The sequence below is a fragment of the Chamaea fasciata genome, unplaced genomic scaffold (assembly GCF_029207755.1).
Source record: "Chamaea fasciata isolate MVZ Bird 193981 ecotype frontalis unplaced genomic scaffold, bChaFas1.0.hap1 SCAF_22, whole genome shotgun sequence".
Lineage (NCBI taxonomy): Eukaryota > Metazoa > Chordata > Aves > Passeriformes > Sylviidae > Chamaea > Chamaea fasciata.
In genome coordinates, this window is record NW_027094107.1 from 2,294,419 (window position 1) to 2,310,510 (window position 16,092).

The window sequence follows — 16,092 nt, forward strand, 5'->3', positions numbered from 1 at the left end:
GGCAGCAGGTCTGCTGCATTTGGATGGAGCTGGGAGATTTTTTCCCCTTGGCATTCTGAATGTTAAACCTCCACTACAAATGGAGAGCATGGAATATTCCGTGTTTCAACAGTGCAGAGTTTGTTCAAAAGAGAATTCAGCAATGCATTGGGAAGTATTTATTTAATGGTGTTCTTTTTAGAATAATATGGCAAGCCAAATCCAGCACAACCTCTGGAATTCTGAGGCTGAACAAGCCCCACGTGTCCTCGTGCTCTGCAGATTATCTTCACAGCCTGACACGCTTTGGTGACCACGGGCTGTCCTTAGGAGGCAGAACTGTGATTCACTCTTCTCTCTCAGCCCCATTTATTGAGACATTTTAGAAGTAACCAGACACAACGTCTGTGTTCCGTGGGCAGCAGCCGCTTTGGTGCATTTCTCCAGCAAACTGCCCATTTTTTTCAGAGGTCTTTGAATCTTTTGAGCAAACGCAGTGGGCAGTTCCCTCTGAGGACTGTGGCAGCCTCTGTCCTAACTTTGGAACCCCCTGTAGAAATTTGGATGAGATCTATGCCTTAAAAAAAAAAAAAAAAATCTCTCAAAACTGTTGCATTATTTATTTTTATTCTGCTTCAAGGACAACACTTTTCAAACCAAGAGATGACACAAAGGAGCCCTGGGCTGTATAAATATAGAATCTTTTTATTTTTTCGGTTAATAGATACAGTACAATTTTTGACTACATAAGAAAGCGTTGTTTTCAGTGCATACATTCTTCAGACAGGAACACGGCAGACAAACATTCCTTGGTGGTTTGAACATGGCACTTGGTTTATTTCTGTAAATCCCAAGTTCCTGGCTTTTCCCAGTTTTCCTCAGTTTATTTCTGTAGGTCCCAAGTTACTGTTTTTTTTCCCAGTTTTCAGGGGCTGCTTTGACAACTCAAGGTCTAAGGAAAGATGAATTGAGTGCTCCCAGGAGAGCAGAACACTGCTCAGTGCATCCCACATTGCTCTCCCTGTAACCCTTGTGGTCCCAACTGACCCAGGCCAGCAAATTTTCCATTCTACGTTCACAAAAATGGAAATAACAATGACAAACAAACCACCCAGTGCTTGGGCTCAACACCTCCACGGTCCCCTGTACACTGCCTGAGTCCTGAGAGGGCCAAATCCCAAACTCCTCCCTGGATTTTACTTGTGTAAGATGGTGCTGGTGCCATGACTTTGGCAAAATCCTTTCTGTTCTTTTTCTGGTGTAGTAAAAACCCAGGAAAACGGATCCCACTGTTTGGCCATCACATTTTCAGGGAGGAAAAAAAGAATTATTGCTGCCTTTTGTGTTTTTCATTCACCGCATGATAAGAAAAAAACCTCTAGTGTGATCTGTGAGTGTGATACTGATCCTGAGCAATTCCTGCGTTCAGGGAAACCTGATAATGCTTATCTAATGCTTATCTTGTTCTGTAGCAGTTTGCTGGCACAGAGTTCCTGGTGCGTTCCCTGGTGCTGGTGGGATTGAGGGATCCCGGAGCCCAGCTCACATCCCCAGAGCTGGGATGGGCCAGGTGGGATCTGCAAAGTGAGGCAGCACGTGGAGGGTCGGTGAGGGGATCAATCATAAACCTGGCCAGCTGCAGGCTCACATGGCAACTGACATTCCTGCAGTGAACAGGAGAGCAAATCCACTGGGGGAAACACCTGGATACTCTGGGGCACCCTGGCATCGCCAGGTGAGTGCAGGGAGGGTTTGTGTCGCTGGGATGCCAAGCAGAGCAGCTGAGGTCTGCAGGAGCCCCAAGTGTGTTCACCTGCAGCAGTCAGGGGGTTTGTTTGACACCATTACTCAGACTTGGAGTTTTATCTGACTTCCTTGAGAGCCCAAGCAGATATTTGGGACACGTCTTGCTGGGGATCCCCTTCTTGTGGGGATAACTTGGGAGAACCTCACAGAAACCTCATTGTTTGAGGAAAGGACTCTGGGAAAGATCAGACTCACACAGTCACCAGCCTTAATTTTGCTCCACACACCAACATTGAAAAATCAGTAGATAAAAAAAGCTTCTCCATTCAGGGAAGGACACCAAGAGACTTCCAGACAAACTAATATAACCTAGTTTTCCTTGGCATTATATTGAGGGTTTAATGTGAAAACGTTGCTTTAGATTATCTAGTTGAGCCTCTGCAAGCACAGGATAAACAGCAGTGGAATGATCCTATACCTGATCTCATGGAAAAGGCAGAGCAAAGCAATCCAAAGGGACTGGGAGAGCAAATAGCAAGAAACAGATGAAAAGCGGAGAAAAGAGGAGCCAGGAGATCGTTACAACCACCAGCCTGAACAAGAACATGCGGGTGAAGGCACTTGGACACCGGAGTGGGAGCTGGTTGTTGGAGAAGAGACAAAACAATTCCATGGAGAGCTCTGAGCTCCTTTGCCCTGATTCCCTGGGCTCCAGGAGCACAAAACCAGTAGGAGTGAGCACCATCAAAGGAAACAAAGGTACATGTTAACACAGGTCCCACTGAGCTCAGGTTAGACAAAGCAGCTGGCAGACAGGAGTTGAGTAAGAATCCCTGAGAAGTCTGAAAAAATAATAAACATCACATCATTACAACCATTGACCCCTTCTGATCCTCTAGCCAACCCACCGGCCTCCAATGAAAATCCAGGCAGCGGAAATCCCTCACCTTTAACACGAGCCGCACATGGTGACGCTTCCAGGAATGAGACAAACCTGCCAAATTCCTCCAGATTCCTGTTTCCTGACTGAAACTAAACAATGTGGAGAAGAAGTGAGAGGCAGAGACACTCCCAGCCAAGAGAGCTGCTGTGCCACGGCACTAGTGGGGCACTGTAAACTGGAGCCTGGCCTGCAAGCATTAGTGAAATGTTTAGTACAATACTCAGCTCTGTTACATCTGGGTATTTCTTTCTTTCTGAGCTAAAACGTTACAAATATTACCATATAAATGAATTACTGTATTTGTTGCTACAGGATACACTATATACATCGTTGGAAGAAGAGAACAATAATTAAATTAGGGGAGGTGAGAGAAGGACAAACGAAATATTAGTAAATAAAATACGTTCAATAATACTTTTTTTAGGCAATACTTTTGCTTGTTACATTTACTATAAGGAGGGGAGAAAAAAAAAAATCTTCCGCTCATTAACATTGGAAACAGCTGCCCAAACATCAGTCAGTCCCTTCCATCGCTGGATGTGCTCAGGACTCCGCAGAGGAGCCCTCAGGTTTGGGGCTGCCAGTGCAAGCAGGGGTTCAAACAAACACCGCAGCCTGTGCCCTGTTTCCCCACCTCAGGGGGCACAGCAGGGCTGATGTTTGTTACTGGGAGCCAGAGGGGCCCTGGCCCCCCTCAGTCCGCTGGGTTCTGCTCCCCAAACGCCCTCCTGTGCCTCTGCTCCTGGAGAAACCCCTCCGCTCATCCTCCAGACAAGGGGAGGCCACGTGCCCGGCTCACCCAGCACGGCTTCCCGTTCCTCCTCAGGACGCAGAGCACACGGGCAGGGTTTGTTCCCACGTCTCAAAGTTCCTCAGTGAAGGTTTTTCAGCGCCGCGTTCTCACCCTCCAGCTCAAGGTGCAGTGACAAACATCTCCGGCTGAGGCCATCAACAGCAGGGCCACACACACTGTCCGCACCTTCTTTTCCTTTGCCTCATCAATAATTTATTCCCACAAGAACTGATTGATTACTTGATCAGAGCTGTAGATGGCTGATAGTGCTTGATGAAAAAACCAATCCAGTGAGCTTCCCGGGGCTCATGGGAATTCTTTCCCAGTAGTTTCTTCTCTTCTCTGACCGGCTCTACTTCATACAAAGGTACTAAAATACAAAGCAGTGCAAAAGGACCATAAAGCAACTACAGCCCACACCTGTCTGCAGGTGCGCTACGAGCAGGGGGCTCGGGAGGGACTGCAGGTGATTAATGAGCAACTCTGAAGTCAAGGAGAAGAAGCAGTGCAGCTCCCCAGAGCCCACCCTTCAGACGCTTGGGAGTTCACAGTTAACGTGGTGTGGGGTTTGGAGATCCGTTTTCCCCTTTGACAATACCTGAGGCTCGTTTGTGATTCCTTCAGCGTAGCCCACCGCAGGCACTCATGCAGGAAACTCCCTTGGCTGCTGCGAGGGTGTGCAGCTGTCTTCGCCAAGGTAACATCATCGTTTTGCAAGGCTTGGGTTTCACCCCCCTCGAGTCTGAATCATGGGGAAAGATTCTTTTTCTGCTGAAGAAGTCAAATCAAGGAAGAAAAGGGAAGGGTTGTGCGGAGCTTGGAGGAAGCTGCACAGGGAGCCATTCACGGATCAGTTTGTAACTCGGGAATTTCAGCCCTCGCTGTCAGTGAACATCTTGCTCACCCTGGTTGTTTCTCCTCGCAACCTGGAGATCTTGCCATTGCTAAGTTTTAAAGCCAACTCAGATTGTTACAGAGCCCATGAAAGGCTAAGGATTATTTGCTGATTTGTGAGGCTGCTGTGATGGTGCACAGGGCGCACAGGGCACAGCTGTAACAGTCCCTGCCACACGCAGCTCTAGGGCAGGGCAAACCCACTGCGAAGGTCTCGCTTGTGAGAATTCCTGATCCTTTCGGGATGCAACAAAAGCTTTGAATTACCCTGAACCCAGGAAGGCCTTTGCATATGATACAGTATTTACCTTGGCAAGGCAGCCAGAGATAAATGTGTGTCACATGGGTTTGCAGCTTAACAGGGAGAGTGTCCCCAGGGTCCAACCCTTGGGCACCGGCCACAGAATCCAGAGGAAATGCTTTTTTTTGTGTTTTGTGTGTTGTTTTAGTAAATAGCCTGTGTGCAGAAAGGAGACATAAAAATTCTGCTGCCCTGCCGGTGCCCCAAGGGTGTGTGTGAGTTTCTGTGTACCCCTCGTGCTGGTAATGGGAGTTTTCTGTGCATTCACACAAGTGTGTGTGTGTGAGCTGGGAAATTCTGGTTCAGTCGGGAAGGTTCTTACTTAAGGCAGCGATTTTGCCTTGCAGCCATTACAGATGCATCCCAGCAAGGTTCCCTATTGCATGTCTGTGGAATTGACTGCTGTTTGAACAAAGGGAAAGCCCAGGGCATCAGATTTATCCACCCTGTGTGCCCTGCTGGCCCAAAAAAGAAGGCACACGAGCACTTCCAGCTTGCTCTGGGCCATGCCCTCTTTAGGAGTGTATCCTCTGGCCAGTGGAAATTATTAAATCCAAACTGCAACCAAAAATAGCTCGGATTGCAAAATATTGCAGCAATATTTACAGGAGGAGAAATCCCAAGTTGGGAAGGGTGTTTCAATTTCAGCTTTCCTCCAAGCCCAGAACACTCCTGTGTGGCTGCTGTTTTCAACAGATCCCTGACAGCAGGGAGTCCCTGCAGGATGCGTCAGGGCCAGCAGCTTGAATCTTGTGTTCCCACCCAGCTTGGCATGACCCTCGCGGAGAGAAATGGGAATGCAGGAACCTGTGGATCTGCCAGTGCCAACGAACGGCCCCAGCCGGGGGGAAGGAGCGGCAGCAGTTCGGGGTTACAGCTCCCACCACGGCTCGGACAGACAGAACGTTATTAATTCACTGCACATCTTGCAGCAGGCCTTTAAAGAGAGGAGAGAAGATGCTCTGAAATGGTTTCTAATCACACTGGAGACGTGCCAGAAGAAACACATGAAGCATTCTGCCGGCAGAATTGCCTGTCTCACAGGCTCTGGGGGCACAGCCGCCCCCGGCACGGCTGAGGTGCAGCCTGGGCTGGGGCACGGTTACACTGGGGGGGCCGAGTAGTGGATGACGGAGTTGTAATCCGGGGGAGGGCTGTGGCATTCCAGGTTGGGATCCATGGGCAGCAGGACAGAGTCTTCCAGGGGGAAGTCCATGGTGTCCTCTTCCACCTGCACTGCCGGCTGGTACTTGACAGTCTCGTGGTCAGACAGGATGGACTCCTTGCTCCTGCTGACAGCTCTCCTCCTGTTGGGAACAAACATTGGGATGGATCCACCCTGGCTCCGTAATTAACGGTTGTGGTAATGCAGCCCACACCCCCAGCAGGTGTTTCCAAAGAGGGAAGGAGTTTCAGTTTACCTCTAGACATTTTAGGAAGCTTACCTGGATCTTTCCATCCCCTCCTGGCAGTAACTGGCTCAGGGCCAAGAGATAAGCATCTATTGGACCTTGTCACTGCTCTTCAAACCCTGTATCTCTCTGTTGGCTGCAAGCCAGATTGTCCCTCCTAAAACATTCAGTATTTAGGAAGGGGCCCAAAGAAAGAAAAAGGATTTTTGGAATGTTTTAACGAGGTGTCAGAGGTTTCTCAGACACCTGTGCCTGGCTTATCTTTTGTTTTCAGTAACATTTATTATTTTGATATTTTTCCTTATTTTGCTTTACAAAACACCTCTGAAGAGCAGTCTCGCTAATTAATTTTTGCCACTTCTCTGCGAAGGCTGGACCCTCAGAGACTGACACATTTACACGTGGTTCATTACACTCTGACCACATCTTAACCTATATCAAGCATTTCTTTAAGAAGAAAATATCTAAAAATATCAATTTACCCCAATGGTACCCTGTAAGACAGTGACATTTTGACAGCCGCTGGATCTGAGATAGGTATTTTAAATAACTCTGTGTTTTAAAAGTAGATTTGGGAGTAATTCCTGCTCTGCTGCCCTGTCCTTTCAGCTCACCACATCTTGGTGCACTACAGATCTCTTACTTGTACAGGCACCTGTCCTGGACACACAGTAATATCCTCCCTCATTGTTCTGACACAGGTCAGTAAAAATTTGACTTTTCTGAAAGCAGAACCGAAGGCTATGACTTTTCTTGAAGCATGATAAGGGATGAAATACTGAATAATCTCTGACAGGCTCTAATTTAAACCGCTACTGAAAGCGAGAGTGTGTGCTGAACACGCTCAGGCAGGGCAGGGCAGAATCCCTTCGATATTCCCCAGCCCTTTACCGTTCCTGACCCAGGGGCTGGTGAAGGGCAGCGTTTTGCAGCGTTCCAGCTGCTTTTGTCTCTGTCTGCCCTTGTTCCAGGTGATGGAGGGTGGGACGGAGCAACTTCCACCACATGGAGCAGCCTCAGGGTTAAAAGCAGGAGAACCCTGAGAAGATTTGTATCACAAGGTGATCTCAAGGGTTGAGGAGAGCTCAAAAGGTTCTTCCTGTCACAGGCTGCCTTAAAAATTATGTTCTGTCAGCCTTGGTTTCTGAGCAATTCATTTCTGGATAATTGTGGGGCTCTCCAAAGGATTCCAGCATGAGAGAGGCTTTTGAGCTGCTGCACTTTGCTCAGGAGCCTTTAACTGCAGCTCCTGGGGAGGAGCCTCAGTCACAGACTCGTCACAGAACCACTCAGTTCTCAGCTCAGAATGACTTGAAAGTCCCTGGGAGAATCAAAAATCAGGCAGTGCCCAAGGACCTTGTGTGTGTACTTCATACGTGTTTGAAGTAGGATAAAGTTACATTTTAATGACCCTAAACCAAATCTGAACAGTCAACAGTTCATCCAATAATTGTAGAATTCATTGCACTCATTTTACTGGCACTTCTGCAGTGCTTCCAGGCCCCAGCAGCTGCTCATTTGCTCACTGGGGTGCTTTAGGAAGAAAGCAGAGCCGGTTCCTGCTCCAGGGAACAAACCCACAGCCAGGAGCCAGGCACAGCCACTGGAGGGAGGGCAGCAAAAGCCACGACTAGGAAAAGAGCAGATCCAGGACAGGAACTGTGTGTGTGCCATGTTCTGGGATGGTAGAGCAGAGAGAGCAGGCTGGATGGCCACACAGAGCTGCTTTCAGCTGGAGAGGGTAAATCTGCCCTGCTGGCTTCTGCTGCTGGGACTTTACGAGTTGTGCTCTCTTGCCTCTGAATGTGGACCCTGTCAAAAGCTTCACGTTTCCCACAAGCTGCAGATATTGTCACTGGCTGACAGAACCAGTGTCACTATATTAAAAAAAAAAAAATAAATTAAATATTAAAATGTTTGCTGGTTCTGGAAAGACCCCAGGTGTTCAGAGCACTGGCTGGAGTAGAACACTGGTTTCTGCTCCTTGCACAGCCACAGGAACAGCCTGTAGGCTCCACCTGTGAATTGTCTAACTGCAGCTCTCTGCTCTGGGGGGATGTGTGGGGATGGTCTGTGCATCAGTCATGAAGCTCCTGTGCAGCCAAATTCAGACACAACACACAGCTGCAGCTCTGATCAGCTGCACTGAGACACGGGCTGATCGATTTAGGGTGAATTCAGGGTTCTGGGCTGGCTCTCCACGGCAGGTTTGCATCTCCGGCTTTAAAAAGCGAGCCTGAGCTGTAAGAGCCAGCCCAGCATGTCTGGAATGAGCTTCTGTGACTGCTGCAGAGTTTATAGAAGAAAGCTGCTGCTTCTGTGCTTTCAGGCCTGCACAAGGCATTGAAACCAAACCTGCGGAGTGGCAGAGCAGAAATACTAAAATAAATAACAACCCTGAGAACTTCCACAGAAAGTGTAGCACCCTTTGCTTTCACCACTGAGTTTTTCCTCACTGTCCAGAGAGACACTTGAGTGGAAACTCCTCATGTATGCTACAGGTTTGGCATCTGTCCATTCTCTACACAAACAGTTTGTCTGCAGATAAACTCCTCCCTGACATGAGCAGTGCAACCACAACTTTGCCTCACTATTTATGGAATCCTCTTTTCGTTGCTCAGTTCCACTGACTCGTGTCAGACAATTCCATGGATGCTCTGGCTTCCACCTGGCCGGGTATTAAAGTCGTAACTGGAGACAGGGAGAAGATTGAGAGTTACCCGCTTAATTTGGCCCCCAGCCTGCATACCTCTGAGTTATCAGGGTTTGGTTTGGCCACACAAGGGGAAATTTTCAGCCCCCTGTGGACTCCCAGCAAGTGTTCCTGCTGGGTTCCTGCCCCCGTGGGTCAGGAGATTGGATATCTGGGGATAACTCTGCCTGGTGCTGGAATCAGGCTGGGGTTTGGAGGACTCCTGGATGCTGCCATCTCTGCTCCAAAGACAGAAAGCTGAGGGGTTCGGTCAGGAGGAAGTCGTGTCACTTGCTATCTAATGGCAGACCAAAATGCAATTAACTTCCAGTACTATTCATCTAAATGCACTTCCTAATGAAAGCTCTCCAAGGGGCTTTGCTTTTTTCCCTTCCATGCTGCCGTCCCTGACACTTGTGCCTGCTGTGCCTGTGCAGACGCTGCTCCTGGGCACGAGGCTGCTCATCCCTTTTCCATCCGTCCTTGGCCCCTCAGAAACTGCCCCAGCCCCTCAGAGCTCTGTTGAAATCCTAGAAACTTAGATTTTATGATTTTAATATACAGCAATGTGTGTGAAGTCATATAGGAGATTTAAGTGGTTGTCTAAGTTTGTTTTTTTTTTTCACCTCCTTCTTCTTCATGGGTTTGGGTGGTTTTCTGTAATTGGGTGAAAAAGGTCTGCATTGCGGGCCTTGGGTGGTCATTATTGGGTCAAAAATATAAATAATACAGGTGCCACCTCATTATTGGGTAATTAGCACTTAAATAACCTTAGGAAAGGTTAGAGGCTCTCCATTTTACCTCATTTCTCTAACTTGTTAAATTGAGCTCACGGCTCGTGAGTCTGTAAATAGATAAGAAATAATAAACATTCGAGACTGAACACGAAACTGTGACTCCGGTGTATTAATCCTGACCTCAGCAGAGAAAAAGAAGCCAGAACTGTCAAAAACGGTCCCTCCATGAGAGGAAAAACACCCTCCATGGGGCTTGGCATTTTTCCCTTCCATGCTGCCGTCCCTGACACTTGTGCCTGCTGTGCCTGTGCAGACGCTGCTCCTGGGCACGAGGCTGCTCATCCCTTTTCCATCCGTCCTTGGCCCCTCAGAAACTGCCCCAGCTCCTCAGAGCCCAGCCCTGCCCCAGGTGGGGCCAGTGCTTGGGGCTCCAGGGCACCCCAAAATCCCCTTTATGGCCTGGGCCACCTGGCCTGCCCAGTGTGAAGCAGAGACCTTCTCCCTGGGCTCCCAACCGACATTCCCTGACTGGAGGAGTTGGATTGGATTAATCACACACTTGTGCAGCTCCAGAAACCACTAATGGTTGTGTAATGAAGTGATTTCATTAAAAGCTGGCCATTCCTCGGGTCAGGGCTTCTCCTGCCCTACCCATGAGGTGTTTCCTCACTGCTCCGACCCTGCAGTGCTGTGGGAGCCCAGCAGCGATGCTCAGGGTGGATAAATCTGTCCCAGCCCAGGCTCCCCTGCCAGTGCTCCCAGCAGGGCCCAGGAGCAGGGTGGGAACACCACAACACTCGGCTGGAATTCAGCTGCCCACTGACCCACACTTGTCACCCATTGCAGTGACCACCCGAGAGCTCATTTGTCCTTGCACACAGCGTTCTCTTTGGGGACACAGCCTGAATATTAAGTAATCATCCACAACCTTTTCAGTTTTCTGAAGGTGCCAGCATTGTTTAGAAGATACCACAGAGGATAATCCTGCAGTAGCTTGAAGGCCTGAGTGACCTACGGAGGCTTTTTCTTCCTACTGTACAAACCAGAGATTTTGGAGGTAGAAAAACCCTGAAATCATCAGAGAGCTGGGAAACCATTAGTGGAGCTGTTTATTTTATGTGAGAGGGAGCCAGCTCCCGTTAATCCAAATTTTGGGGTCAATGACTTGAAGAGGACTGTGGAGAAAGGAGGATGGCCGCAGGAAAATCACCCTGAGCAGCGAGGGATCCCAGCCCCAAGTGCAGCAGCTCCTACTGCTCTGCAATAAGAAACCCAAGTATTTTGCTCTCAGTAGGAAAAACTAACGGACTTTTCTGGCCGTGTAGGAAACCTGGCCATGTTCAGAAGCCGTGTTTAGGGAAAGATGAGAAATTGGGCCGGTTGCTGCCAAGTAGAGCAGTTTGTCTCATGACTACATCTCCTAATAACATGTAGGAGCTTCGGGGCTTTGTAGGAGATTTCAAAGGTGTTTAATGAGGCTCAGTGTAAGAGTGTTTATATTTTTTAGTTTAATTTTTCTGCAATTAAAGAAATAAAAGGGGTTTTTTTAATTTATTTTTTTTTCATTCTGGTAGCTGTGACTGATTCACAGTTTGCTTTAATACATTTTCAACTGAGTGCTGTGCAGGAGGCATTTCATCCTGGGCTCCCCTCTGGCAGCACCAGTGCATCAGGATTCTGCTGGCAAGGAGAACCCCAGGGGTTGGGCTCAGGAATTCATTGTTTGGAAGCACTTTGAAACACAAAGTGCAGGTAAATAAAGTTTTCCCAGGCCAAAGCCACCCTCGTGTCCCCTCACACGTGTGGCCAGGCTGCTCGGCTGTCCCTGCCCAAAAGCAGTGGGATGGAAATCACTGCAGTCAAAAATCCACAGCCTCTCACAATTCCCCTTCCAGTCCTTGCTACTGTCAGCACAGTGCATAATCCTTGAAAAAAAGTGCTTTACATAACTCCCGAGCGGCTGCTCATTCCAAGTTCTAGTTTGGAGAGCTCAGCTCAGGTAATAGTGCAAGGTGCTGCACGACACAACAATAAATGTATTTATTATTTCTGAGCCCCATTCTGCCCTGGAGCAAACATGTTTCCATGTCTCGTTCCTCTGAGAAGGTGAGAAAGGATTGCAGCCCAATCCTGGCTGTATTTTTGTTGTGTGCTTTGTGTTTGGACATGAATGCCTGCTGCTCCTGAGCAAAATCCATCGTTCCAGTATTCCTGCCTCGCCTCGGGCCCAGCTTGTCTTGGCAGAGCCCTCAGTGATGGGATGTGGATGCAGCATCCAGAGCCCAGAGTGGATCAGCTGAGCCTCAACTGATCTCGTGGGCCTGGGCCAGAACCAGACCAGGGATTTCTGAGCAACGGAGGATAATTGGGTTTGGGGGGAGAAGGGGAAGAGCCGGGGGAGGACAGCTGAGCAGATACCCAACCTTTTGTCATCTTCAACAACAACTTGATTATAGAGTCTCTGGGAGGATTTTAAAGCAGTGCTTGGCAGTAGCCTGATAATATTATGAGACGGAACCTGACACCAGAGTCATCCTATCATTAAATCCCTCTGTGCTCCCTGTGCTCCCCTGAATGCTGATTCCAGTGTTGTTATCCCAGTCAATCTTCCCATCCCTCACCGCAGCTACTGCTGGGACTTTCTATTTCAGCAGCATAAAATACTCACAACTTCCCTGCTCTATTTTAACAGGAGGAAAAGCTCAGACCTGCTTCGTCCAGCCTGACAGTGAGCCCAGGCCCAGAGCATCAGGTTCATCCTCACTGAACTCTTGACACTGACACTCCATGGTGTGTGCTGTTGGCGAATTTTAAACTCAGCAGAGGAATGAATGCGGGACAAATAAACAGCGAGATTTTGGCAAAAATAATAAATGCAGCCACCCTGGTTTAGAAAACATGCTAAGCCTTTGAAGAGTTTTGTTTTACAAAAGAAAGACTTTGAAAAGGATCCAGGGTAAATGTTTTTGATCGAGAGAGATACACAGTTAACAAGGGTGACTTTATCTCCCCTGTTAAACCCGCACTCCCTCCTGACCTCTCTAGATTATTCCACAGGCTTTGGAGCCTTGTTTGTCCCCTTATCAGTGCAGGAGCACCCAGGGGTGTCCTGTCCTCAGACGAGAAGGCTTTGGGGTGCTCTGCACCGCTGACACCGCTCTTTGTGCCATTGAGGGTCTGCAAGATTCAAAAGGCAACGAAAGGCAGCCGGCAAAAAAAGCTTTCTCAGCTGCACCTCCGACACTCAGGGCCGGGGAAAGCCACACGTGTGTGGGTGCCCTGGGAAGCAGGAGACAACAGCACAGCTCACTGCAGGCTCTGCTGGGGTGGCCTGAGGGCCTGCCTGGCACAGAAAGGCTCAGGAGCCTCGTGCTCCGTGCGGAGTGGAAGTGGGGAGAGCCCAGGTGGTGGGGTCCGGCTGGGATTCTGCCCCACACAGCCTCACACCCACTCCCAGTGGCCCTGATAGCAGTCCAGCTTTTCCTGGAAATCTCCAAAGGGCAGGCTGTTACGGAATTTTTGTCTTTCTGCATCTGACTGGACGTGGACTTTTCAGATTTTCAGGAGAAAGCCTGGGAGGGGCAGAGAGGGAACCAACTCTTTATCCAAACGGGAGAAATGCAAGAGGGAAAAGCTGTCAGGGGTGAGTGACAGAAATCCTCAGAGGCAGAAATCCCACCAGGGAGGCTGCTGTGTGAGTGCTGGATTCGTGCCAACGTGACATCACGCAGGAAAGAGGAGAATCGGCCCAGGTAAAGCATCACAGCAATGCAGCTCCTGACATTTGAGCTCCTGTTTGCAGAGCTGCTGCCATTTGGTCTCCATAGCAATGGATTGTGCTGGCAGGAACGCTCTGGGTGCGTGCAGGGGATAAAAACATGGAAACGGATCGGGATCTCGGCTAATCCCATCGGGTCCAGCCCTGGAACACTGCTACAGGGGAAATACAGCTGGGCAACAACATTGCTGAGGCCACGCTCCATCCAGGACAATCCACAGCATTCTGTTAGTGCTGTCCACCTTTCCTTATGAAAGCCTCTCCCTTTTCCTCCTCTTCTCCCTTTTCCTCCTTTCCTGCCTTCAAGCATCAAGGAATTGATGCTTTTAAGGCATCAAAGGACCAGGCAAAAACCTTTCCATCTGCTTTTGTCTCCGAGTGAGAGTCAACCCCTCCAAAACTGCCACACTCTGACCACGGGAACTGTCCTGGGAACTCTCCCAGAATATCCAGGGCTGCACCAGGCTTCTTCTCATCCCTCATTTCTCTTTAATGCAGAAAAGGGGTGACCTGGTGTAGAACAAGCAACTGCTCTGCTGGGAAAGGCCATGGAGTTCCTCAGTACAGAGAAAACTCACACAAATCTCAGTGGATTTCAGAGGAAACTCTAGGCAAGTTGTAATTAGTTTAATTAACTGAATAGACAAGGAATTAATTGCTGCATAATTATTTTTTAATAATTTGGGCAGCTATTCTTTGAAATTCCACCTGTTGGCATTTGAATCAGTAAAATGGGTTACTGTTGTTAGGAAGTTTTTCCCTATTGGGTCACCTCTGCCTGTGTGGTTGTCACTGAAATACAAAAAGCTAAAAATCTGCTTTTATTCTTCTGTATTGTACTGTGAGTGGACAGACATCCAGCAAACCCTGCCCCAGCCTCTGTTTGTAAACCAGGTGTGAACAACACAACCCGGGGATCACGGAGGTGGTGGGATTCAGGGAATTCTCTGCAGTTCTGTCTCACAGTGATGATGAAGCAAATGCAGCAGTCAGGGCTCTGGTAAAGGCGCTGCTTGGACTGCTCTTTGCTACGCACATTTGAAGTTTACTCACATCCCATGAGCTGCAAAGATGCCACTCCTTCTGTCTGAGTTAAATACACACACTGGTATAATTACAAACGTCAGCTTTTGGATTAATGAATCAAGATCTTCAAACCTTGCTCCATCACGAGGAGAGAACACTGGGGAGGCAGTGAACACACAGCTAAATTAGACCTCTGTATTCTCATTTTTCCCTCCTATCATTTCCCGTTTGCAGAATCTGCTGCCCCTTGATCTTCAAACACAGTGCGGAGGTTTTTTGTTTGTGGGGCTGAAATTCAGAGTTCATCGGCTCTTAGCTTGCCTGCATATCCAGAGGTTTCCTTCTGGCAGCAGAAACAAAACTGCAAATTTCACAAGCATTTCTCTGAAAGGAAGAGCTGCCTGAAAAAGAATTCCCTCAGAGTACTCACGCCAGAGCCATGATCCCATAGGGCCAGGAACGGATTTCCAACCTCTTGGGGCTTTTTATCTCATCCGAGGTCAGCACCATCCCACTGTCAGACTCCTGAGGAGCAAAAGGAAGGGAACGTCAGGGATTTCTGGAACCTGGGACTGCTCTAGGAGCCACCAACCCTTCAGGATATTCTTTGATCAAGGCCTGTGTTATCAATTTTTATCCAAGTGTTCCCCATAACGCTGCTCTGGAGCCTGGGAACGTTTCCCTCGTTTTTCTGACATTAAAGTTTTTGATCTGCCTTTCCAAAGAGCACCCTTAAAATGAGCATATCAAAAAATAATTTGACATTTTCAAATTTGAAACTGCTATTAAGCATGACATATGGGCACCATGCACGTAGGATAGCTGAGATATGAATAGACTGAGATTCATAAAGAATATATCCACGAATTCTGGCTGGGCTCCTCCGAGGAAAAGCTCCTTAAATACCCACTGGAAATACACAATTAGAAACACTGGGATCTGAAGGAAGTGGAAGTTCTGCAGCGTTCTGTAAATGCAAATGCTCTGTAAAGATAGATGGCTCTGGCCTTTATGGATTTTTTTTTTATGAGCTGTCCAACAAAACTGTCTTGATTACAGTTGGGGTTGTGATTCTGCTGCCCTTAAAGCTGGGTCTCGAGGCTGCAGTTAAACTTTGTGCTCAGTTTATACCAGTACACAGTGCTCATTTCGAGTAGTTTAATAATATTAAATGCTCTGGGTGTTTCTTTGCATTTGAAACATTTTGTGATGCTGGAAAGTTGCACATCTGTGCATTTGTCAGAACCAAGACAGCAAAAGCCCTCAACATAGAAGAGAAACTCTACCTAGTCTTATTTCACCAGTCAAACTGATCAAAAAAAAATTATCAAACAAAAAAATAACAAGAAAAAGCCTTTTAAAACATGCTCTGGTCATCTCTCAGTTGTTAACAAGATCAGTTTGTAAGTGAGTTTAAAAGGTACGAAGTGAAATCCTGAATTAATGAGGTCTGTCAAACCCTCAGCAAAAGCCAGCTTGTCTCTGGATTTTATCTTGGCTGTTTCCCCTTCAAACACGAGGTCTAGGAATGGTTTATCTGGGGGCTGCTCTGCGTTTTGCTTCCACATCTCCACAGAGATTGCAGATAATGGCACAATGGCAGGAAGGTGTGCTGGAGCACTTGGAGAGCTCCGGGCAGCTCTTTGAAATAATGACCTAATGACTATTCAGGGATGATAATTAAGAAAACTTCAATAAGCAAAGTACGCTTACTTTGTCCAAAAGCAGACCACACACCGATTTTGATTGAAAAGATCCTTGTTGAAACAGCACGTTTATTTCTGAGCTCTT

The 16,092-nt window shown here is 48.0% G+C and overlaps 1 protein-coding gene across 2 annotated transcripts in view; it reads right to left on the bottom strand.

Annotated features, from left to right (window-relative positions):
• Nucleotides 1–664: 664 nt before the first annotated feature.
• The window catches only part of LOC136300182 (vascular endothelial growth factor receptor kdr-like), a 129,746-nt gene continuing 114,318 nt past the window's right edge, over nucleotides 665–16,092 (bottom strand). For both annotated transcript variants that reach the window (XM_066202391.1, XM_066202390.1), the window contains exons 29-30: nucleotides 14,732–14,826; nucleotides 665–5,963 (exon numbers count right to left, since the gene is read on the bottom strand). In XM_066202391.1, coding sequence (XP_066058488.1) covers nucleotides 5,759–5,963; nucleotides 14,732–14,826 — 300 coding nt within the window. In that variant the 3' untranslated portion in view covers nucleotides 665–5,758. The remainder of the gene's footprint in view (nucleotides 5,964–14,731; nucleotides 14,827–16,092) is intronic.